A 26,563-nucleotide genomic window follows, 5' to 3' on the forward strand; every position below is an offset into this window, starting at 1 on the left:
AACTAAGATCCCACAAGCTGTAATGCATGGCCAAAAAAAAAAAAAAACAAAGAAACACAACTACTTCTTACAATAATAGAATTGTTATTTAAGAGATGAATCTTTTCACCATTCCTCAGTTCTTAACAGTTTTTCACACCAAACTTCCTTCTTTTGCCTTTGCAGCTCTATATTGCTCTTTGTATTTAGATAAAGTAATTACAGTTGACCCTTGAACAATGCATGGGTTAAGGGTGCTAACCCTCCATGCAATGGAAAGTCCTGGTAAAAAATCCCACCGTGTGAACAGTTCCCCATATTCACAGTTCCGCATCCAGAGATTCAACCAACCCTGGACTGCATTACACTGTAATATTTACTATCGAAAAAAATCTGAGTGGACTCACACAGTTCATACCTGTGTGGTTAGAGAGTCAACGGTATATGTTCAGATATTTTTGAAGAGCATTTTTTGTGTGTGTGGTACGCGGGCCTCTCACTGTTGTGGCCTCTCCCGTTGCGGAGCACAGGCTCCGGATGTGCAGGCTCAGCGACCATGGCTCAGGGGCCCAGCCACTCCGCAGCATGAGGGATCTTCCCGGACTGGGGCACGAACCCGTGTTCCCTGCATCGGCAGGCAGACTCCCAACAACTGCGCCACCAGGGAAGCCCATTGAAGGCCATTTTTTTAAAGTAAATAAGGTGGCCAAAAATATGTGCACTTGGAAATAACACAAAATCAATGGAAATCAGCATGGAAGTCACCACATGCTGACAAGCAACAGACCTACAAGAGCCCATGAGGATAAGTAGGCACCAGGGCCAGGTTTTCCTTTTCAGTAAATGCTAAATCCTAGCAGAAGTTTAATCTGAAGGAAAAAAAATCAAAAAAAAAAAAATCAAGGAAAGAGTAAACAAAAGAATGGTGTTGAGACTTCCCTGGTGGCACAGTGGTTAGGAATCCGCCTGCCAATGCAGGTGATGCGGTTCGACCCCTGGTCCAGGAAGATCCCACATGCCGCAGAGCACCTAAGCCCGCACACGGCAACTCCTGAAGCCCCTGCTCGCCACAACAGAGGAGCCACCGCAATGAGAGGTCCGTGCAATGCAGCAAAGAGTAGCCCCCACTCGTCGCAACTAGAGAAAGCCCACGCACAGCAACGAAGACCCAACCTAGCAAAAATAAATAAAATAAAATTAATTAATTAAAAAAAAAGAATAGTGTCTTTGAAACATTTTTTAAAGGAAACATTACCAATCCATCCATCGCTGTCAAGTCAGCTCTCACTCCAAAGATCATTTCAAACTTTCTTTGACCTGGTAGATTTTCATATAATATAGATTATACGTTACCCTCAGTTAAGTCACACAGTTATTTTTTAAGACTTACCTTTATAAAAGCATAGCCAGCACCATTATCTGTAATGGTGAGACCAAGTGAATCCTCAGATTTATACACATTCACTTCTTTTTTGATCCCTTTCACATGGGCAAATATGAAATCTTCAAGACCTATCTGTGCTCCTAAGAGTTTTCCCATGTCAACTTTAGGTGTATTTAAAGTACAATATAAGATCTGCAAAGAGAAAGAAATATTTTAGGTCAGTTTCCACCAGGAAAACATTCTGATCATTAGTTTATTTAACACTTGAGTGAAATAGTCCTCAATTTATGATGTAAGCAGTTATATCATTAACATTAGGTGATATGAACTGTTTCCTATAGGCCAAGCTCTGTGTTAAGCAATTTATATCCATTATATTTAATACTCACAATAGCTTTATAAATACATTATCATCTCCATATTACCAATAAGAAAATCGAGACTTAATGAGAGTAAGCAATTTGTCTAAGGTCACAAAGATAGTACTTGTCAGAGCCAGGACTCAAGCTCAGGTCTCACCAACTTCATAGCGGTTTACATTCCTATGTTACTTGCCATTTACAATGCTGACATCGAAGGTTGTGTTCCCAAAGGTGGGGTCATGATATGTATACCACAATGAAAACATAGGCAAGACTATTTTGGAAAATTTGCTTTTTTAAATGAGGAAATTTTTATTTATTTTGCATTTTTGTGCTTAAGAAAGTAATTAATGAATGAGGTAGGAAAACAAAAATGTCTAAAACGGACCCTGACTAGTCCAATCCCTTGGCTTTTTTTAAAATAAATCTATTTATTTATTTATTCATTTTTGGCTGCATTGGGTCTTCGCTGCTGCACACGGTCTTTCTCTAGTTGCAGCGAGCGGGGGCTACTCTTTGTTGTGGTGCGCGGGCTTCTCACTGCAGTGGCTTCTCGTTGCGGAGCAGGGGCTCTAGGCGCACGGGCTTCAGTAGTTGTAGCACGTGGGCTCAGTAACCGTGGCTCGCGGGTTCTAGAGCACAGGCTCAGTAGCTGTGGCGCACGGGCTTAGTTGCTCCCCGGCATGTGGGATCTTCCCGGACCAGGGCTCGAACCCGTGTTCCCTGCGTTAGCAGGCAGATTCTTAACCACTGCACCACCAGGGAAGTCCCAATCCCTTGGCTTTAAGAAAGGGGGAACTGAGGTCTGGAGAGGCTAAGGCAACTTGATCAAATTCACTTAATGGTAGAAACAGAAAGACGGAAATGGTGAGAAGTTGTGCGGAGGTTTTAAAGGGACTTCTTACGTTTACCCAGTCTTTATTTGACCTCATTTTCCTTCAAAAATACAATTCATTTTACTAAAATCTGCAATGCTACTCTTAAGTTTGCCAACCATAATTTGGGTAATTTGTGAGGCTCAGATAAAAAATGGAAGAGGAGAAGGAGGGTTAAGAACATGCCACTGATTTCAAGATTAAGTCCGGGACTTCCTGGGTGGCACAGTGGATAGGAATCCGCCTGCCAATGCAGGGGACATGGGTCTAATTCCTGGTCCAGGAAGACCCCACATGCCAAGCGAAGCAACTAAGTCCATGTGCCACAACTACTGAGCCCGAGTGCCACAACTACTGAAGCCCATGTGCCTAGAGCCCGCGCTCCTCAACAAGAGAAGCCACCGCAAGGAGAAGCCTGCGCACTGCAACGAAGAGTAGCCCCCGGTCACCGCAACTAGAGAAAGCCCGCATGCAGAAACGAAGACCCAATGCAGCCAAAAATAAATAAAATTAAGTCTTAAATATTTTTTAAAAAGATTAAGTTCAATAAATAAATATTTATTGAGTACCTTCTACATACCAAACAAAACTTTCTTTCTTTTGGTGGTAGGGGTCCTCGGCAGTGAAAGCACAGAGTCCTAACCACTGGACCGCCAGGGAAATCCCTAATACAGGTTTTTCATACCAAAATGGCTAAATGAAAAATTTTACCTTTTGTTATCAAGTAACGTTTGCCAGAGATATAGTCAGCCTTTCCTCCATCCCTGAGACTTGCTTCAGCCCTCACTTCCAACCCTCTCCCAACCTCCCTGAGTTTCACACCATTCCTGATTCCCCTGGAACCTTGAACTTTAATGCATCCATAAGCCTCTGGAAGCCCAGAAACTGTGCAATTACTATTTGTTAAATGGCTTTTTAAGCCCTATCAAAATATGTCTGGGGCTTCCCTGGTGGCGCAGTGGTTGAGAGTCCGCCTGCCGATGCAGGGGACACGGGTTCGTGCCCCGGTCCGGGAAGATCCCACGTGCCGCAGAGCGGCTGGGCCCATGAGCCATGGCCGCTGAGCCTGTGCATCCGGAGCCTGTGCTCCGCAACGGGAGAGGCCACAACAGTGAGAGGCCCACGTACCACAAAAAAAAAAAAAAGAAGTCTGAATTGGAACAGCTCTCCCTGCTCTACAGTTAGAGGTCCAGCATGGTTGGCAAAGCCCCTATCAAACCCCAGAGGTATACGAAAGGTACTAGTGATAAAGACAAGGAAGATGCCAAAGGGTACAGAAGAATTAACGCCTACAGGGAAGAACTACTGCCGCTGCCCTTTCCTCTTTTCACCCAGGTCTGTAGTGAGCTGTTCTAGCTGATGGGCCTTTAACACAAAGGGTTGTTAACCTTTGTATCCCGGAGAAGACATAATATATTCGGCTTTATAGTTACTCTTTGCAAATACTCACTGGTGTTAAATTTTTATTATTCACGGGGGGCGGCAAGTCATTTAAGCCAATAATGGCTCCTATTTCTTATTCCAGTTGTGAAGTCAGTGGTATAATTAGTCCACTAACAAAAATCATTAATCATGGTTAGTCAGGGGGAGGTAGTATGCATAGAAAACAGCTTTTCTGGCTTCCTTTCTCAAAAAGATGGAAAGTGAGTAGAACAGTTTTCTCCTTGTCGTTTTTTCCCATGAAAATCTGTTAATGATGCTCATAGTGGATCCCAACCACCACTAATAAGCAACTTACCAAGTAGACCGATGATCTTATTTGCAAAGCAGAAATGGAGACACAGACGTAGGGATCAAACGTTTGGATACCAACGGAGAAGGTGAGGGGATGAATTGGGAGACTGGGATTGACATATATACACGATTGATACTATGTATAAAATAGATAACTAATGAGAACCTACTGTATAGCACAGGGAACTCTACTCAATGCTCTGTGGTGACCTAAATGGGAAGGAAATCCAAAAAAGAGGGGATATATATGTATACGTATAGCCAATTCACTTTGCTGTACAGTAGAAACTAACACAATATTGTAAAGCAATTATACTCCAATAAAAATTAATTTATAAAAAAGCAACTTACCAAGTAGACAGGAAATAAAACATTAAAACATAATGATGAGAAAACAGGGTAGGGGGAAAAGCCCCAAACAGGAAACCCCACACAAACTGAACTTCTAGCTACTACTAAGCTACTTCCTTTATTTCAACCTTTTTACATGCTTCATTACAGAGCAAATATAAGATTTCCTGTAGATATAACCCTTTCCCACTGTGCTTCCTCCTCTGCAGAATAACGTTCCACTCCGGGCAGCCAGAAGTTGGCAGCCAAGGCATCGGGATTTCTTTCCTGGAAGGAGTAGAGCCATGGAATAGAGCTCCACAGAAAGCTGTGTTGAAAACCGGCAGAAATGTAACGGTCCCTGGGAGGTGGAGTAAGAGCCCTCTGTAGCAGCAGGTAACTAAAGTTCCGCGACTTCAGATCAGCTTCTCAAGGGAGGATAAAAACCTATCACTTGGGGCTTCCCTGGTGGCGCAGTGGTTGGGAGTCTGCCTGCTAATGCAGGGGACACGGGTTTGAGCCCTGGTCTGGGAAGATCCCACATGCCGCGGAGCGACTGGGCCCATGAGCCACAACTACTGAGCCTGCGCGTCTGGAGCCTGTGCTCCACAACAAGAGAGGCCACGACAGTGAGAGGCCCGTGCACCGCAATGAAGACTGGCCCCCACTTGCCACAACTAGAGAAAGCCCTTGCACAGAAACGAAGACCCAACACAGCCAAAAATAAATTAATTAATTAATTTAAAAAGAAGGCTCAACATTTAAAAAAAAAAAAAAAAAAACTATTACTCACACGATCTCAATGCCCAGCCGTTAGCAAATACATCTGTATGTCATAAAGTCTAGAGATTCAAATACTCCTCGTAGATACTGCATTTTGAACTGAAAAATAAGAAATGCTTTCTAAATGCTGCAAAGTTCGTGTTCATTCATCTACTCACAATCATCTATTGGACACGTGCTTTTTGTCAGGTTCTGTGCTGCACGCTGGATGTACAAAGATGACTAGGACCAGTCCTCATACACAAGGAACTCCCAGGCTGGTAGATGCTCCACTGAGGTACAGTGGGGCAACATAACGCAATTGTAATATAACAGTCCTGGATACTTAAACCAAAAAGGAACTGCAAATACATATCATGAAGCTTCCGACCTCCATTCATACATTTTCTTCAATCCAAAATCTAAAAGGCCTGCCCGCCCACCCCCAACTCTACCCCCATGCTCTTGTCTTTTGAGACTCTGCAGGAATGTGGCTGCCCGGGTGGAATCACTCTTTCCACTTCACTCACAACGTTTAAATCTAGCACCTCATTCGAGTGTCTGAGTCACCTTGCCTTCAACTCCAATTGGTGTAACATGTATTTGTCATCCTCACTCAGAGAGGCGAGATCTCAGTCATCTTTCTCCTACAATGTCTAACACAGTGCGCTGCTTGGTTTATATCTGAATGTCACTGCACATTCACTTACCTCGTTTAATAAAACCTACCTGTGTACTAGGTTTTATTAACCTCATTTTGTGGATGAGAAAATTATGACTTCATCCAATTATCACAGCTAATAAATGTTTAATGTTAAAAGAAAGAAAAAACAATACAAGAAAAGAAACACTGAAGTGGTTATATAATCAATGTTCCTCTAACAAATACTTGGTTACAGAGATACACTAGAGAAAAGATATACGAGATAAAAGTAGTACGACATAGTACTTAACGTCATTTTTTATACTCTCTGGTGCACAAACTAAATCAAAAGAAAGTAAACTCAGGGTAAGGTAGCATATAAGGAAAATTATCCATCCATTAGATATACCTTTCTGATGTTTTTTCATTGTAAAATGAAATCCTTAACATCTTCTGGGGTATCTATATTTGATGCTTTACCACCATCATTGTCAATGTTCATAAGATTGATGGAGTTCTTATGACTATTCCACTTTCTAGAGCAGTACTACTCAATATAAATGTAACACAAGCTACATAATTTTAAATTTTCTAAAAATCACATTAACAAAAGATATAGGTGAAACTAATCTAATTTCCTCATATAATCCCATATATCCAAAATATCATTTCAACATATAATCAATTATTTTTAAAATGAAATTGAGAGTTTACATTTTTATTAAGTTGTTTTTTTCCCAATCGCCCGATTCAGCACACCACCACCCCCGCCACCACCACCACCACCACCCCCCCGCCACTTTCCCCACTTGGTGTCCATACGTTTGTTCTCTACATCTGTGTCTCAATTTCCGTCCTGCAAACCGGTTCATCTGTACCATCCATCTTTCTAGGTTCTACATATATACATTAATATATGATATTTGTTTTTCTCTTTCTGACTTACTTCACTCTGTATGACAGTCTCTAGATCCATCCACATCTCTACAAATGACCCAATTTCGTGCCTTTTTATGGCTGAGCAATATTCCATTATATACATGTACCACATCTTCTTTATTCATTCATCTGTCGATGGGCATTTAGGTTGCTTCCATGACCTGGCTATTGTAAATAGTGCTGCAATGAACACTGGGGTGCATGTGTCTTTTTGAATTATGGTTTTCTCAGGGTATATGCCCAGTAGTGGGATTGCTGGGTCATATGGTAATTCTATTTTTAGTTTTTTAAGGAACCTCCATACTGTTCTCCGTAGTGGTTGTATCAGTTTACATTCCCACCAACAGTGCAAGAGTGTTCCCTTTTCTCCACACCCTCTCCAGCATTTGTTGTTGTTTTTAAGACCTGGTGTATATTTACCCTTGCATTTTATCTCAATTTGGACTAGCGACACTTAAAGTGCTCAATATCTATATTTGGCTAGCAGCTACCATATTAGGCAGCTCTGTTCTAGAATCCCATGTCTTTAACAATTTTATACTTTGTATTTTTCCCATCTCCATATAACTATACATGTCATTCCCTCGGCCAAAAATGCCATAGCTTAAACTCAACTTCTAAACCCAGTCATATATGTCAAAATCTTCCGCATCCAATAAAGTCTAGCTAAACTACATTTTCTAATAACACCCTAAGTTAATGTTATTCCTTCACCTTCTATATACCTATTAAATTTCATACATTTGTTGTGGAACTTACCATGTGCTGCTTTGTAAACTTTTAGCAGGTAAGGATTCATCTTATTGTCATATTTGTCTTATTGCATGCCTGTCACCATGATTTATAGGAGATGTGGTTTAATGAAAGGAGAAAGTTATTGCCCTTTGGAGCCAAATTTGTTATTGTGCTGGACATCAATATCTACAGTACACATTCCCCTTCCCCCTCAAGTTTCATTCCTCATTTTAAGCCATATGGTAGCTTGCGTAGGAGTGACCCATCCTCAGTTCCATCAGAAATGAATCGTAGTTAGGTTTAAATCAGTTAATGACTAATTCATAATCCAACTTAGGCCAATAACATACAAGAAAGAATTTGTTGGGGTTTCTGGGGAAGGAATCTTCTTTTCCACAGAAGCTCCTAGAAAGGTGTCTCTATTCCTCTGATGTGAAGTCTAACTACTGCAGCTGTCACTTCAACATTAGAAGACTGACCCTGGGGACAAAGCTGGCACATGGAGAAGGGCAGAGCCTCTAGATCCAGCCTCACCTAAAGACAGTCAGTAATGGACACTGGAAGTTGTCCACCCCTTTCACCTCCTAAGGTAATCTTCCGATATCAGGTAGCTATCCTTCGTGTGTGCTTTGGAGGAAAATGATTCACCTCCTGTGTTACAGGCATAAGGCTTAGACTGGTAGAAGTGGTGATTTTAGGAGTAAGCATGTGGCCCGGTCCTGGCCAACAAGACATGGGAGGAAGATGTCCAGGAAGCCTCAGGGAAGTATTTTTTCATTCCTAAGAAACAAACACAGTAAAAGACAATCCCCTCTTCCCATGGACGATCCCTTACCTGTATGCGATCTAGAAACTTCCACTACCACCTTACTACCAATGCAGGAAGAGATCAATGCCAAGAACGCAGAGATTTCAAGTGAACCTAGGTCCCTGACGTTGGTGAGTTGCTCTGTTAACCAGCTCTGGAACCCACTATGCCTCTTTTATGTAAAATAGAAAGTTATTTGTCTTAGGCAGTTGAACTAGCTCTGTGTTACTTGAAGCTGAAAACACCCTATCTGATACACAGCCCTATACCAGAATGTTTAGTTACACAAGCCAATAATTTTACCAACCCATTGTGGGTTGGATTTTCTGTTGCTTTCAACTAACAGATTTCTAACTGATAGAATCATTATCCTTTGTATCTTCATAATTCACAGGGGGGTTTTGTTTTGTTTTTGGCCACACCCCACAGCTTGTGGGACCTCAGTTCCCAGACCAGGGACTAAACCCAGGCCATGGCAGTGAAAGCGCCAAATCCTAACCACTAGACCACCAGGGGACTCCCCATAATTCACAGTTTAAAAGTTCTTTCTACCTACTGTCTCATTTTATCCTTAAAAAAAAAAAAAAAAAGACAACTCTGAGGTCTATGGTGAACCATGTTTCCTTTAATGCACTGAAATGATATGCATTCTTATCCTAATTTCATATCCTATCAAAAATTTCAAGCATAAAGGAAAGCTCCCTTCAGTATCAGCAAAATGGATATCTAGAGAGGAGCTATGTTATACTTGTAATGGTTGTAAAAAAGAAAGAAAAACAGAAGTAAAGGAAAGAAGGAAACAATGGGTTAAGAGGTAAGAAACCTGGATCTAGTCCCAACTCTGTACTCTCAGTGAGCTCAGTCATTTGACCTCCTTGGTCTTTATATACATCCTGGCATTAGTAAAGCTTGGTCTACATCACACAGCTGTTACTAAAACTCAATAAGAGACTATACATAAAAGTGTTTTTTAAACTAAAAAGCTCTAAAGGTTATTATTAGTATTATTCCTGGAATACAGGTGCTTCTTGAATAATATTTACACCTATGCTTGACAGCTTAAATTGCATTACTTTTCCTGAAAATTAGATTTTGCTCCTTTTTAATGTCATAACCAAGATGGATTTCATGTTCCCCCATAAATTACATTATCCTTCAACTTTTTTTGTTGAGTATAACTCATGACCATATTCTTACCATGCATTTATATTTCAATAGCTATTTTTCAGTTCTCATCACACGGTTATGATTATTCACCCCAGAAACTCAATATGGCTAGGATGATAAGAGTCTGAACTACTGTATAGAGCCATTAATATAAATTAATATTACTTTTTCTCTGATGGCACCATTATATATTCCACGAGTGTGCTAGGTGAATAGGGTTAAATAAATCATTTGTCATTAGTGTTTCAAAAGATATTCTAGCCCACAAACAGGTTGCAAATCTCTCCAAAAACACATCAAATTCATTTTTAAAACTCCAGGAAGTCCACTTCCAACCTTTTGTTTAATGCTTTCCTTAAACAGGAACTGAGTTGACCCAAGATTCCACATGTTCCAAAGATCTCTGGAAGAAATTATGGGCTTGTGTGGCTCGCATTACAGTATTTGGAATGTGATTTTAAATATAAGCAACTAAGGACTTCCCTGGTGGTGCAGTGGTTAAGAATCCACCTACCAATGCAGGTGACACGAATTCGAGACCTGGTCCAGGAAGATCCCACATGCTTCGGAGCAACTAAGCCCATGCGCCACAACTACTGAGCCTGCACTCTAGAACCCACGAGCCACAACCACTGAGCTCGCGTGCCACAACTACTGAAGCCCACGTGCCGAGAGCCCGTGCTCCGCAACAAGAGAAACCACCACAACGAGAAGCCTGCGCACCACATCAAACAGTAGCCCCAGCTCACCGCAACTAGAGAAAGCCCACACACAGCAACAAACACCCAATGCAGCCAAAAATTAATTAATTAATTAATTTTAAAAAATAAATATAAGCAACTAGAACAGTTATCTTCTGTGGTTATCTAAAATAACAGTGTTACTAAATATTTTAATACAACTACTTTCCTACATCTCAATCTACCAAGAACCTTGCTAACTCTTTATATTTTTCTAAAATAAGCATTATAGAAATATTAATGTCATTATAGAAAATAAAGATGAGAAACTGGATAATAATAAACATAGTAATTAACTAAACCATACTTTCATCAGGAGTTAATACCACCATCTTTATACACAAGAATACTACTTGGATTATGTTTTCTTTGTTAATGACCAAGGCCCTATCTGGGTTATTCTTATTATCTAAGCCTCACAGACTGTTTCTCAAAAAGGGAAAAAAGATTTTACTTCCGTATAGTTAATTGCCCTTAAAATAGCAGGAATTAAGAACAACCTGAAACTAAGAATAATTACTGAGGAGAAAAGATCACCCACTTACCCTGAGTGCTTGAACAGAAGGAATTAATTCTAGGCAAGCCAGAGTGACAGAATTATGTTACTCAAAACTCTTCCCAAAAGCTGAGAGTCTTATCCTACATGATTCCCCCAAATATATGGTAGATGTGTTGTATAAAGGAAGTTCTAGAACTCAAACAATTCTTCAATGACATTCATGAAATGAGACACCTGCTCATCCCTCTCAGCTCTACACAGTTTGGAGACTGGGTCCCACTTCTATTAGAGCACTGTAAAAGTGAAGGAACTGGGGAGATAAAGGTCTGGAAGAACAAAAATAAAATAAAAATTAAGGTCTCATGAACGTTAATTGATCACTTATGTGTACAAGGTATTTTCACATACTACCTCATTTAATCCTACAACAATTCTATATGACATTTATTACTATACCCATATACTATACAGATTAGAACATAAAGATTTAAAGAGATAAAATAGTTTGTGATTAAGTAGTTTTTGGTGCTAATATAACTCCAACCCTGGTTGTCCAGTTCCAAGCTCTTTCCCCTACAGTTGCCTCTCTGACCTAATATCTACATAGAGACATCCAAGTTACTGATCACTTCCTAAAGCATTAGCTCAGCTAATCCATGTGCATCAGGTCATGAGGACAAGCATCACTACATGCTGTGTAGAAGAGAAAACCAGCTCAAACCCCCTTACATGATTTGTCTAAGGTCACATAGCTAGTGAATGACAGACAAAACTGGAATTCAGACTTTTGGGCTTTCTCTAACCCCATGATACCATAGCTGTGATGTAAATATAAATTTGGCTTTAAACTTAAAACTCCTAGAAGGCAGAGACTACAAAGTTTTTGCTCTATATGGAGCCAAATACACTGTTTATTTATTAAACCACCCACTTCTTAAATGGAGTGAAGACAGCTTACAAAAAGGAGTTATTTGTAATTGGACTTGAAAAGTCAGATGTAAGACTTCTCTGGTGGTGCAGTGGGTGCAGTGGTTAAGAATTCGCCTGCCAACGCAGGGGACACAGGTTTGATCCCTGGTCCGGGAAGATCCCACATGCCGCAGAGCAACTAAGCCCGTGCGCCACAAGTACTGAGCCTGAGCTCTAGAGTCCGCAAGCCACAACTACTGAGCCCATGCACCACAACTACTGAAGCCCACACGCCTAGAGAAGCCACCGCAATGAGAAGCCTGCACAACGAAGAGTAGCTCCCGCTCGCCGCAACTAGAGAAAGCCTGCACACAGCAACAAAGACCCAACGCAGCCAAAAATTAAATAAATAAATAAATTTAAAATTAAAAAAATTTTAAAGTCAAATGTATTAGGTGATTAGTAAATATCAAAATATTAATACATTGTTTAATTTGATTTACTGTAAATAAGTAATTTTAAATGATTTCTTCCAGTTAATTTTAAAACTGACCATAACCCAAAGAAATGAATGTAACAAAACACAGACATTTAAGATCTCATGCCTATTATTTTCCCAGTATAACACATGTAACAAATTTCTAAGATTTGTTTTTTTAAATATACATTATTTTATAAATCCAGTGCCTTTGCCTTCACCTTGTCAATGGCTACAGTCATCTAGAAAAAAAGTTTCAGTTTGGAAAAGATACAAAATTGGCAACAAGACAGATATTTAGAAACCTGATACTGTATGCTCTATTTAGACCTTCATGAGGATATTGTACAAAGCCCTGCCTTGGAACTATGTAGAACTTTCTATAAATGATTCACTTCTAAATTAGCTGTCCTGGGTCAGCAGTGGCAAGTCTTAAATAAAAGGTGAATCATCCTTTGTACTGTTCCTTCCCTGGTACAATCACATTTTTTCCCAGTGTTTTTAATGGGCAAAATAATGTGACAAAAATAATTGTATCCCCTCCTCCAAAATCAAATCACATTTTTTCATCTACCAAATGACTTCCCAGAGTAACAGAAAGAACATTTTCCTTTGTTAATGAAATCTAATCAAAGCAACTATGTAACAAAGAAAGGCAATCTCAAAGCAATTCTTGAAACAGGAAAAGGTTAGAAGAATAGACATAGGTTTTAGTCTTGCTTTTGTGGACATTACACCGACACTAACCCAAGGAGTAAGATAAATCAAATGTGTGTAGCTATATATATCCATCCTCTTCCAAACTATGCTTCAGGTCAGAGGAGATATCTGAGCTTTAGCCTGGTCTAATAATGCTGCAAGGTTACATGCCAATTTGAAAGACATCATAAATCACTGCCATTCCCCTTGTCAGGTGCTGTCCCAAATTTTCCAGGTTTCTAAACTACTTATCTTCTTTTTTTTTTTTTAAACCACTTATCTTCTTAAAAGCCTCCTCTTATTTGACACTTAAGATGGAAGAGAACCTCAAAAGGGAAGGAGAAACTCGATATAACAGGAGACATTTTACATCCAAGAATGCAGTAGAGTGATTTGAGAGACATAACATTATAAATTATAATTATTAGTAAAGAGACCTGTGATTAAACTTTCCAGTTTACCAAATATACAAATATAAATTATATTTTTTTAAAAGCCATTAGATCCCCAAAGGGTCCTTAAACAAAAATTTAAAATTTGTTTGGCAGAATGCTCATGTAGCAAGCACCCTGTTCATATTAACTAGGAAGCAGACTTATTCTAACCCTTACTTACAATGAAATGTCTACAAGGTATGTGATATTTAAAATCTACCCAAATGGCACAACATTGTAAATGAATTATATTTCAATAACTAACTAAATAAAAGCTACCCAAATAAATCATGAAAAATTGGAAAGCAAGCATGGGGAGCCACTCAAGGGTCAAGATGGGAGTGATGCAGGAAGGTGGTCTCTTCCTTCCTATTCCCCAGAACAGAAATTCTGACAGAAAGATATGAGCACTTTATGAAGAAAATGGGTCATGCAAGAAACTGTCAACAACTTGAGGGAGTGAAAGATTGCAATTGATTTTTATTCTAAACTAGGACGCCTGAAAGACATTAGAAAAACATAGTGCAGAGTGACAGGGCAAGAGGGGACGAAGGAAAATGTACTACAGGGTTCCCTAGATGAGAGGTGACAAAGGGTTGGGGTGAGGGAGTGGAGGCAAACTCAGTGACCGCCTTAGACCCTTATTGATTAGAAAGTCTGAGAAGCATAGAAAAGTTCACCCATGGGTGGGGCTGGTGTGACACAAGGGAGGTTAGCCGTAAGTCTGGAGACTGTGAAGATTCTTCTAGGTTCAGGTTGCTCAATTTCAAGCCACCTCCCACCCCAGGGATAGACAGCTCCAAGAACAGAGACCAGGAAGACACGGAGAGGAGCTGCCAGGAGTAGAATCCTGTCACAGAATCGGAGACACTTAGTCACAGCCCTGGCTGAGAGCCTCTCACCTTTGCTCCCAGGGGTTTATGACCAGCTCAGGCTCCCCACTCTCCCAAGCAGCTTCTTCCCACCCTCTGCTTGCCAACATTCCTGCCCTTCCTGTATGTAGGACTCCTGCGGCTGGAGCAGACAGAGCATTTAGAGAAGAGGGGAGGAGGACCCAGCAGTGTCAGGAAGCTTCCCGAAGAAGCTGGCAGGTCTCCATCCTCACTCCCAAGAATGTGTCACCAAGCCAGAGCCAGGACGAGGAGTACCAGCATCTCCTGGCTCCAAGCTTAGAGCTGACACTGTGCCTTCACTACCTGCTTCTATTTTTATGCCCACACCCTCCTCTCCCCACCCCCTCCCCAAATGCCTACCATTCAAAACCTTCCTTACTGCCTAGGAAACTGACTTGTGTGTGGTAGGTGCTTAATTAGCAAATGTATGATAAACTTTCTCACATCGCATTTTTTTTCTCCTTTTCTATAATTAGAGGGACTCTGGATCCTAGTTTGCCGCTGCTGTCCCAGAGTGATTATTACAACTTTCCTTTTCACTCTGTGAAGTGTCTGGGTAGGAAACATAAGTTACATGGCCATCTATTTTTAATGCTTCTTCTATTAAGCAGATCAAATAAGCATGTTCCCTTTTCAGGATGATAAGACTAGACAACATGGGATAAAAGGGAAAACATGATTTGCATGTTGAGGAAAGGCAGTGGTAGAGTTCTTCCTCTATCCCTTAGCATGTAAGTAATCTTCCCCAGAAGCTTCTTGGAAGTCAGTGTCCGTGACTTGAGCACAATTAAGAATCTAGGAGGGGGCTTCCCTGGTGGCGCAGTGGTTGAGAGTCCGCCTGCCGATGCAGGGGACGCGGGTTCGTGCCCCGGTCCGTGAAGATCCCACATGCCGCGGAGCGGCTGGGCCCGTGAGCCGTGGCCGCTGAGCCTGCGCGTCCGGAGCCTGTGCTCCGCAGCGGGAGATGCCACAACAGTGAGAGGCCCGCGTACCGCAAAAAAAAAAAAAAAAAAAAAAAAGAATCTAGGAGGGACTTCCCTCGTGGTGCAGTGGGTGGGAATCCGCCTGCCAGTGCAGGAGACATGGGTTCGAGCCCTGGTCCGGGAGGATTCCACATGCCGCGGAGCAACTAAGCCCGTGCGCCACAACTACTGAGCCTGTGCTCTGGAGCCCGTAAGCCACAACTACTGAAGCCCGCGTGCCTGGAGCCTGTGCTCCACCACGAGACAGGCCACCGCAATGAGAAGCCTGTGCACCACAATGAGGAGTAGGCCCCACTCATTGCAACTAGAGAAAGCCAGGGAGCAGCAATGAAGACCCAACGCAGCCAAAAATAAATAAATAAATACATTTAAATTTAAAAAAAAAATACTTCATTATAAAAGAAAAAAAGAATCTAGGAGACTCCTGTACACACTGTTATATTTAAAATAAATAACCAACAAGGACTTACTGTAAAAATAATAATAATAATAATAAAGACATTTAAAAAATAAAAAATTTTAAAATAAAAATTTAAAAAAAATCTCCAACTAACTTTAAAAAAAAGATTCTAGGAGATTTAACGAGTGTGGGGAGAGTTGAAAATGAGCTCTAAATGTTCAGTGGAAGAATGGAGTAGAATAATAGAATTCCATGCTGAAAAAAAATTCTGTCACAGGTATGTCTAGAGATATGACACAAAGAAACATGGGTATTCCTAAAGAGTTATTTTTGAAATAACTCTTTTGAATAAGAGTTCAAGAGAAATAAGCATTGACAAATGCAATGCAAAATAATTCTGAATAAATTGGTATATTTAATATTTCAAGTTTGAGATCTTTGACTGTGTTGACTGAAATAGTTTATTAGGTTTATACTAAACTTTATTGAAGAAGCCCTTGTCAGAAGAGTCCACATTAGTTACTGTAACACAGAATTCCACACTGAGATAGCTTAGTTTGAGGATCATGTATAGAGATAAACTTTTAAATTTGCTTTCCTTATTTTCTGGGATTAGGCAAAAAGTAGGAGACTGAAATTGTACAGGTCTAGAATAGAAAAACTAAAAGGAAAAAATTACCAAAATATTCCTCAAAAATTGCCTAAAAAGCATCTTTTTTGAGGAAAAGAGGGAACGAGAACTAACATTTATTGAACCGTTGTTCTAGATACCTAATATGCTATTTCATTCAGTTCTCGTGACACTCCTATAAGGCAGGTATTATTTGTACATTTTCCAGGTTCAATTCCATTGTTCAATTTTCCAGGTGAGAAAATTGAAGCCACTCGGTGGCACCTCCAAGCAAACTCAGGGCACACCACGCTACTCTGAAACCCACCTCCCCATCAGATTGACCTAAAGCATTGCTGTCATGCCACCCTGACTCTCCATCTATCATTGGACCCTATAAGTCTGTGAAATAGCCACAGCAACATGTGTAGTTTTGAGGTATTGCAAAAGCTTGGAATCTCACAAATTTAACCAGCCATGTTTCACTTTGTATAATTACAACCCTATAATACTGATCCTAAAACTGTAAGTATAAAACAGGAGGTCTTTCTACTGCTTTTCCCTTCTTGTTGCTTTCCCATTTTGCCCCCCTTTTCATCTTAACTTCACAGCTTAGAGCAAGTGCTTAACCTCAAGCAAACTGGCATAAAGCAATGTTGCCAGCAGGTAGGGTGATACTGGAAAACTGTTTGAAATCTTGTGGGAGCTTTTTTGGTTGTTACAATGATTATGTACACCACTGGCGCTGGGAGAGATAGGGGATGAGGTAGGGATACGGTATGAACTCTAGTGCTCAGAGAGGCTCAGCTTGGTGAGCCTAATTCTGATGATTTTCAAATGTCTTACTAGAGATTCATGTTGGGAAGAGAATATATATATTCTCGTTTCTGTAGAATCTTATCAAGAATTGTTCATCATTTCAGAAAATCAAGTCACTGACAGCACTGTTGTCCATGTTATTTGAATTTAACATGAAACATTTATATCATTTGCTCCTATTATTGTTACATTATATAGTTCTATGAATACCTACAAATATTTAGATAACAAAAGGTAACAGAAAGGAGTCAACAACAATCAAGTGACTATTGTCTTATTCTTTTTTTCATTTTTTTCTTATTCTTTTTAAATCCAAACTTATTCACTGTAAGTAGGTAAATACAAGAAACTGACTGCTTCATTGTGTCTTCTGAGATAGTTTTCCCAAGTATTTGCATTGAAATCCATGTTTGTTTATAATAGTTTTTAAAATTATGTGTATAGGTAGGTATTATTGTTTAAATTTTTATTTCAGGATAAATAAAAGTGGTGCCACAAAATATTTGTTATTACAGGGGAACTTTGGGTCCAATAAGGTTAAGAACCACTTGTGTAAAGGAAAGAACATGGGCTTTGGAGTCAGACAAACCTAAGATAGAAGACATCTCTTTGGACTGCATGATTTGTGTATTTACTTTTTTTTTTAAAGTCTTTATGGAACTTGTTACAATATTGCTTCTATTTTATGTTTTGGTTTTTTGGCCCCAAGGCATGTGGGGTCTTAGTTCCCCAAGGAGGGATCGAACCCACACCCCCTGCATGTTGGAAGGCGAAGCCTTAACCACTGGACCGCCAGGGAAGTCCCTTGAGTAGTTTACTTTTTTTTTAATTAATTTATTTTATCTTATTTACTCTTGACTGCATTGGGTCTTTGTTGCTACGCATGGGCTTTCTCTAGTTGTGGCGAGCGGGGGTTACTCTTCATTGTGGTGCGCAGGCTTCTCATTGCAGTGGCTTCTCTTGTTGCAGAGCACGGGCTCTAGGCATGCGGGCTTCAGTAGTTGTGGTGCCTGGGCTCAGCAGTTGTAGCTCGCGGGCTCAGTAGTTGTGGCACACTGGCTTAGTTGCTCTGCAGCATGTGGGATCGTCCTGGGCCAGGGCTCGAACCCGTGTCCCCTGCATTGGCAGGCGGATTCTTAACCACTGTGCCACCAGGAAAGCCAGAGTAGTTTATTTTTGTTCTGAGTTCCAATTGCCTCATCTATTGATCACAGCCATTTCTGGGGTTCTGTTAAGAATTGCTATTTCAAACAAGGTAGCACAGGTTAAGTGGTAATGATAGGTATTCAACAATAATTCCCTTCTCAATGCTCAAGCTATGCTTCCCTCCCCCACTTACCTTTACAGAAGGCAGGAAAATTAAGATAGGAAGGGGGAAGTATAAAGAATACAGGAGGGACTTCCCTGGTGGTCCAGTGGGTAAGGCTCTATGCTCCTAGTGCACGGGGCCCGGGTTTGATCCCTTGTCAGGGAACGAGATCCCACATGCATGCCACAACTAAGAGTTCTCATGCCGCAACTAAAGATCCCATATGCCACAATGAAGACCTGGCACAGCCAAAAGTAAATGAATTTTAAAAAAAGAATACAGAAGGAGAAAGGGAGTAACAAATCATGATCAGTACCTAATACCTAACTACACCCAGAACACACTGTTAGTATCAAATGTAAAAAGGTTCAGGAGGTTCAAGTTACATTCTGGCCCTGGATCATGAAGAACATGTTGTTAATGCCAATCAATCACACAAACACTACTACAAACACTACTACTTAATGCAATATATGGACATGTAAATTGTTCCAGGAATGGGTACAGAATTATCATTTCCTCAACCTTGTTACTGTGTATCCCTTTAAGACCACTTAAAGTTAACACTGTAACTTAAGAACCTGTAGAGATTGAGATGTAGATCCTGGATTTTAGCCTTTCTTTTTTTTTTTTTTTTTTTTAAGTTGGAACTCTTCCTCTACACGTGGTTTGATTATCTCTAGGGAGATTTTTATACAATAGCAAATACACTTTCTGAATGCTGGGTCTTGGGCCTGTTTAGCCACTACTAACTGGGGGTCAGATATGTTCCTAAAAGGCAAATATTCTATCACTGACAAGGTCTAAGGTCCCTTCTTCCCTTTTGCTTATCTGTAGAAGCCATAGGACCTCCCTGGTATTAGTCATGTCCAAGCTTCAACTTCCTACTCCACATTTTAATCACCAAAACTTCAAAATACTCAGCATACCCCAAACAGAAAGGCTAGAGTTTCTAAGACAGTGAGAAAAAAGCAGTTTTTAGAATCCCAATCCAGAGAAACAGTGACAGTCATCCACTCTTTGTTGGCTTCCTCTTTTCTTTATCTCAGCAAGTATCTAGCCCAAAGGTATTTGTTAGTTACTTTATCTGAATACATAGTTTCAAGAAACAGCTTTAGATGCACCCCAATGTTCACAGCAGTATTATTTATAACTGCCAAGAAATGGGAACAACCTAAGTGTCCATTAACTGGTGAATGGATAAGGAAGATGTGGTATATTCATATAATGGAATACTACTCAGCCATAAAAAATGAAATTTTGCCACTTATAGCAACCTAGATGGACCTGGAGGGTATTAAGCTAAGTGAAATAAGTCAGACAGAAAAAGACAAATACTGTATTATATCACTTATATGTGGACTCTAAAAAAAGTACAACAAACTAGTTAATACAACAAAAATGAACAGACTCACAGGTATAGAGAAAAAACTAGTGGTTACCAGTAGAGAGAGGGAAAGAGGGAGGGGAAGAGTGGGATAGGGAACTAAGAAGTACAAACTACTATATATAAAATAAATAATCTACAAGGATACATTGTACAACATCAGGAATACAGCCAATATTTTACAATAACTATAAGTGGAATGTAACTTAAAAATTGTGAATCACTATGTTATACACCTGAAACATAATAGTGTACATCAACTATACTTCAATAAAAAAATGAACACCTTTGGTTACCTTAGGTGATGGGGATTTATTATAAGGAAACACAGGGAAACAAAAGAAGCACAGGAAACCTTCTCAGAAGACAGACTTCTTAGAAATTACTAAAAATTGGCTCATTGCCATTAAAGACACAGTATCAGTTCTCCTAGCATGAAGGACATTCTGATGGCCCTCTGTGACCCTGAAAGGACCCCAGTGACTCTGTCATCCCCAGGCTTCAGTGTTTTTTTCTTAGGTCCGCTTCTTTGCTTCTGCTACTACCAACTGTATAGAACAGATACATGGTATGCTCCTAATTTGTTAAAAGTAGAAGGGAGGTTTACACTTACACAGATATGCATTTACTTTCACACAAACACACACTCACAAATTCACAAATTTAATTTTTCTGTAATCATGGTCAAGAAAGTGGCCTAAGCAGATGCTTCTGGGGAAAGAGGACTAGGGAACCGTGGTTCACACTTTTTTCCCCACAAAAAAAAAAAGTGGTTACCCACTTTTTAAAATTTTTTACTATGTACATATATTATTTTTTCAATTAAAATAAAAATTGGTGGATTTCCCTGGCGGTCCAGTGGTTAAGACTCCGTGCTCCCAGTGCAGGGGGTCCAGGTTCAATCCCTGGTCAGGGAACTAAGATCCCACATGCTGCACCACATGGCCAAAAAAATAAAGACACCAATTTCTAAAAAAATTAAAATAAAAAAAAAATAAAAATTGGTTTTAAATAACATTTACTATGTAGCTCCTCTGTGGACTTCTGCTTCACAGAGAGTAATTTCTGCTAGGAAATTTAGTGAATGAATAAAACAAAACCACAGAAACCATTTTCCCTTGGTGGTCTTTGCTCAAACATCATGGATATGCTCACTAACTGAGAGCCAACAGGTGGAAAGAAAGAGGAGGACCTGAGAGGAAGGTTACAATTAATAACACTGAGGAGGGGACTTCCCTGGTGGTCCACTGACTAAGACTCCACACTCCCTATGCAGGGGCCCAGGTTCGATCCCTTTCAGGGAACTAGATCCCATGTGCTTCAACTAAAGATCCCACATGCTGCAACTAAAGATCCCACACACGGCAATGAAGATCCCGTGTGCCGCAACTAAGACCCAGTTCAGCCAAATAAATAAATATTAATATTAAAAAATATGTATATATGGGACTTCCCTGGTGGCACAGTGGTTAGGACTTCGCACTCCCAATGCAGGGGGCCGGGGTTCGATTCCTGGTCAGGGAACTAGATCTCACATGCATGCCACAACTAAGGAGCCCTCGAGCCACAACTAAGGAGCCCACCTGCCGCAACAGAGACCCAGCGCAACCAAATAAATAAATAAATAAATTTTTTTAAAAAAACAGTCTTTGATTTGAAGTCATTTTCTTTATTCTGGTTTGTTACCACATTTTCCTGTATAATTACAGTTTTGCATTTGTGGAATCAAAATTACATGCTAGGTATGTACATTGAGCAGTAAAGGTACACAAGGCTCAATACTTTTGGGGCTCTGCCACAATTTTCTCAATCAAATTCCATCTCACTCTTCTTTGATCTCTGCCTACCATATCCCTACCTGCATATCTGGTATCTCTGGCAGCATCCTTTGTATTCCACCTTGTATTATCAGCATATACATACTTGTTTACTCACATGTCTTAGTTTACTCTTACCACCACTCCTATACATTGTAAGCTCCATGAGACAGGCAGTTAGTAACATTTGTATGTATTTCAATACTTTTTACATAAAAATGACACCCTAATATTTTTAATTGAGTGCACAAGCTCTGGAAGACCGTTCATACTGGAAAAGACCTTGGATCTTCTCATTTAATCCAGTGGTTCCCAAAAACATATCTGCCAACAGATGACAGACCAACTGCCTAGGGACACCAGGGAAAAGTTAAAATACCACATTTTTCAGGCCCTAGCCCAAATCCATAAAAGCGGGGCCCAGAAACCTGCATTCCTGGAGTACTGACTCACAAGTCCTGAGCATAAGTAGGAGTTGTTAATTTTAAAAGGAGGCCATTAGACTGAGAGGGTTCTAATGAACTTGGCAGCCTAGGTAAGCAAACCAAAACCTAGGCCAGCAAATGCCTCAACGTTAAGAAACCAAAAGGACAACCAATCACAAACAGCCAAGTAGGTTTTCCCAAATAAGGCAACCACTTAAGCTGGAGCCAATCAAATAACTTCCTTGCTTTGCCTCCACATCTCCTCTATAAAAACCTTGCCTCTAACTCCTGTCTGCTGAGCACTTCTAACCCCTTCTGGTTTGCCACCGCCCAGATCGATTTTTGCTCAAATATACTCAATTTAAATATGCCTCAGTTTATCCTTTAAAAGAATTAACAGGGAAAGAACAGGGGAAAGATTTCCAGGTAAAGAGAAGAACAACAGATAAATGTCAGAGAACCAAGAATAGTTTCATGCTCTGTACAGGCCGTGGAAGATGTGTGCCACATCCCTAATTCAAGAAGTCTCAGACTATCTGTCCTACCCACTGTCCTCTCCAACAGGACTCCTTATCCACTGTTCATCTGCCTTAGTACCACCTACACACTGGACCAGAGACGGGCCCTGACCCACAAGCCAAAGGGGCCTGCCCCACCTGTCCTGTACACTGACTCAACAACAGAGACTCACTCTCAGGGAGTTCAAGTTTGAGACAGAGTGGGCGCACAGAAAGTACAGAAGCAAAGAACTAAAAGACAGAGAGGAGGCAATAGGGGCCTTAAAGGAGAAAAGTCAAAGGATAAAAAGAGGGAATCAGTCAAGAACACAGTAAGAAGTAGGGAGACAGGTAGAGAGGGAAGGTGAAGAGCAACTGGACTTGCTCTTGGTTCTCCAGAGTCTGAAGTTACTGCTTTCACCCAGACAGCATGAGTGATGTTCCAGCTGTCCACGGAAACTGACCACCCAGCTACAGAGGCGATCCTGGGCTTCCTCACCACCCCATACATCCTAACAAATACATACATACACGTTGTCCAAGGTAACCTGAGTGTCTCCATCTCTTACAACCTGCAAGAGCCTCCCATGTCCACTCAGGATGGCTGGAGGGGTGGGAGGAGGTGAGGGATGGCAAAAGGGCCACCATCTGTCTATGAGGTAGCAGAGGCTTGGGGAGGCGTTCAGACTTGATTCTAGAGTTGTTCACACACCTACTTTGGGGGATCTCCAGCACACAAATCAACAGTCTTACCCATTTCTTATCTTCCTGAGAGCAATGAGGTCTATAAGGCAGCTGGTGAGACTACCCTCCCACTTCTCAAAATGAGTCACGGTTCTAGGGGGGATTTTTTGGTGTTTTGTTTTTTACTTGAGCTTTTCATAGAAAACAGAGGCTGATGCTCATGAGGGGTAGTAAGCACACATAATGATCGTAGTATATTTAGAACTTCTCAGATGGTACCGTGCAATTCCAGAAAATACCATCCTATTTAACTTAAACTAAACTTTATAAAGGAAGCATAGCAAAGGGATGGTCGATTGTGTTTCAACTTGATAAAACACCAGTCACGGGTCATTCCCCTGCTGAAAAATACTTGGGTTACTCTTACTGCCTACAGAATAGAACCCATATAGCTTCAAGGACATTTGTAGTCTCACTACTGTTTACATCTTCAGCTTCATCTCCTACTGGATCCACCATCTACTTTTATTTTTTAAACTTTTATGGTGCAATTAAGCCATCTAGCAACTCTGGAAATGAGATTTTTAAGGGAAAAAACCCTCCCAGCCCTCAGTAAGAGATAAGTAACTAAATTCAATTCAGTGTGCTAATGCTATGTTAAAATCATGCAGTACTGGGTATTAAACATATCTAGATTGGCAGATTCACAAGGAAGGCTTCCTGGAGGAGGTGACAGTTGAGACTGGAGAGGTGGGTAGGAGCTATCAGAACAAGGAAGGGAGAACATCATGAGAAAATGCATAGAGGAATGAAACAGTTAAACATTCTGGAATAAAAAGGGGATTGTTAGGAAATGAGACTGGAACAGTAGGCACAGGGCAGGACTAAAGAGGCAGGCAGGACTTAGGAGACGTTGTCTGGCTGGTGGGGGTTATTTGTAAGTGCTATGGTCTGAATGTTTATGTCCCCTCCCCCCAAATTCAAATGTTGAAATCCTAGTGTTAATGGGTGGGACCTTTGGGAATTGCTCAAATTATGAGGGTGGACACCTCATAAATGGGATTAGTGCCTTATCATAGAGGCTCCAGAAAGACCATTAGTCCCTTCCACCAGATGAGGATAGAGAAAGAAGTGCCAGCTGTGGACTAGGAAATGAGCCTTCACCAGAGGTAACCATGCTGGCACATTGATCTTGGACTTCCCAGTCTCCAGACTGTGAGTAATAAGTTTTTCTTGTTTATAAACTACCAAGTTGGTGGTATTTTTTTTAATAGCAGCCCAAAAGGAATATGACAGTAAGTAACAGGGAGCCTTGCAGGTTTTTGAGATTGGTATGATCTGAGAATCAATATTAAAATAGAGGATGCGGGACTTCCCTGGCAGCTCAGTGGTTAAGAATCCGCCTGCCCATGCAGGGAACACAGGTTCGAGCCCTGGTCCGGGAAGATCCCACATGCCACGGAACAACTAAGCCCGTGAGCCACAACTACTGAGCCTATGCTCTAGAGCCCGCGAGCCACAACTACTGAGCCTGCGTGTCACAATTACTGAAGCATGCGTGCCTAGAGCCCATGCTCTACAACAAAAGAAGCCACTGCGATGAAAAGGCCATGCACCACAACAAAGAGTAGCCCCTGCTCACTGCAACTAGAGAAAGCCTGCGCGCAGCAATGAAGACCCAACAGAGCCAAAAATAAATGAATTAATTGCTTTTTTTAAAAAATAGAGGATGGGTGGAATCAGGGAAACCATATTCAGGGTTCCATTTAGAATTTGCATTGTAGAAATCCAGCAGTGACAACTGTCAATGCCTTCCAGCCAAAAACCACCAGGAATTCTCATTTCTAGTTTACTGTTCCTTGCAACAAGGGAGACAGCACACCATGGAGAACCGTGGGGGAGGGTCTGAGTAAGAGGGCATTAGAAAAGATTTGGGCTTGTGTTAGGTGATGTTAGGACAGCATAGGTTTGCTGTCAGGAACTGGGGACAAGTCTATGACTCAGTATCTTAATAAAACTATCTCAAGGTGGGGAAAACTGTCAAAGCTAAAACTGTGGTTGGTAAAAGGAGCAGCAGTCATTTATATCAGTCAAGACAGGGGGATAAGAACTTCCCTGGTGATACAGTGGTTAAGAATCTGCCTGCCAATGCAGGGGACACGGGTTCGAGCCCTGGTCCAGGAAGATCCCACATGCCACGAAGCAACTAAGCCCGTGCACCACAGCTACTGAGCCTGCGCTCTAGAGCCCGCGAGCCACAACTACTGAGCCTGTGTGCCTAGAGTCCATGCTCCGCAACAAAGAGTAGCCCCGGCTCACTGCAACTAGAGAAAAGCCCGCACGCAGCAACGAAGACCCAACACAGCCAAAAATAAATAAATAAATAAATTTGTTTTTTATAAAAAGGGAATAGGGAGTGCTATAATTTGGGGGGTTTTGTTTTTTCTTTTCATTGTTTGTTTGTTTTGTTCCTAGGGGGTGCTGTAATTTTAAATGGGATGATCAGTACCAGCCTCACTGAGAAGGTGACATTAGACCAAACTTCAGGAAGAGCACTGGCAGTCCAGTGGTTAGGACTCTCACTTTCACTGCTGAGGGCTCAGGCTCAATACCAGGTCGTGGAACTAGGATCCTGAAAGCCACAAGGCGTAACCAAAAAAAAAAAAAAAAAAAAAAAAGAGCATTTTGCCAAGGAGAGGTTCTGGTAGAGAAGACAGCCAGTGCAAAAGCCCTAAGGCTTCAGAGTTCAAGGAACAGCCTGGAGGCCAGACTAGCTGGAGCATGTTAGAGAGGCCACAGGACCTGTAAGCATCATTGGATTTTGGCTTTTACTCTAAGTGAGATGAGGAGCTATCAGTCTTGAGTAGAGAGATGAGATGCAGAATATATCTCATTGGAGACAGAAACTTTTGAGTTTTGCTATAAAGGAGAAATGGGGTAATAGCAAAAGAGATGGGGGCAGGTGACAAGAGAAGGTTTGTTGTTGTTGTTGTTGTTGTTTTTAAGAGAAATAGCATAATTGCATGTTGAACATATGGCTTGAAATTAAAATCACAATTCTTGACTCTTGTGCTTCCCCAGTACACTGCTTTATTTGACCGCTCTATGTATTGAGAGAGAAGGGGCTGTATTTGCTTGATCCATTCATTCAATGAATTACTTAGTATTACAACATATACAAACTAATGTAACCAAATCAAAGTTAATATCTGAAATCTATAGAGTTTTCAGCTTCTGGACAAGTATCTAGCTACAAAAGTGA

At 40.9% G+C, this 26,563-nt stretch overlaps 1 protein-coding gene across 1 annotated transcript in view; it reads right to left on the reverse strand.

Moving 5' to 3' along the window:
• The window catches only part of GIPC2 (GIPC PDZ domain containing family member 2), an 87,576-nt gene that overhangs the window by 56,626 nt on the left and 4,387 nt on the right, over positions 1–26,563 (reverse strand). Inside the window, exon 2 of the mRNA XM_081225186.1 lies at positions 1,370–1,555. Coding sequence (XP_081081312.1) covers positions 1,370–1,555 — 186 coding nt within the window. The remainder of the gene's footprint in view (positions 1–1,369; positions 1,556–26,563) is intronic.

The sequence above is a fragment of the Mesoplodon bidens genome (genome assembly GCF_964165515.1).
Source record: "Mesoplodon bidens genome assembly, chromosome: 2".
In the NCBI taxonomy this organism is placed as follows: Eukaryota; Metazoa; Chordata; class Mammalia; order Artiodactyla; family Ziphiidae; genus Mesoplodon; species Mesoplodon bidens.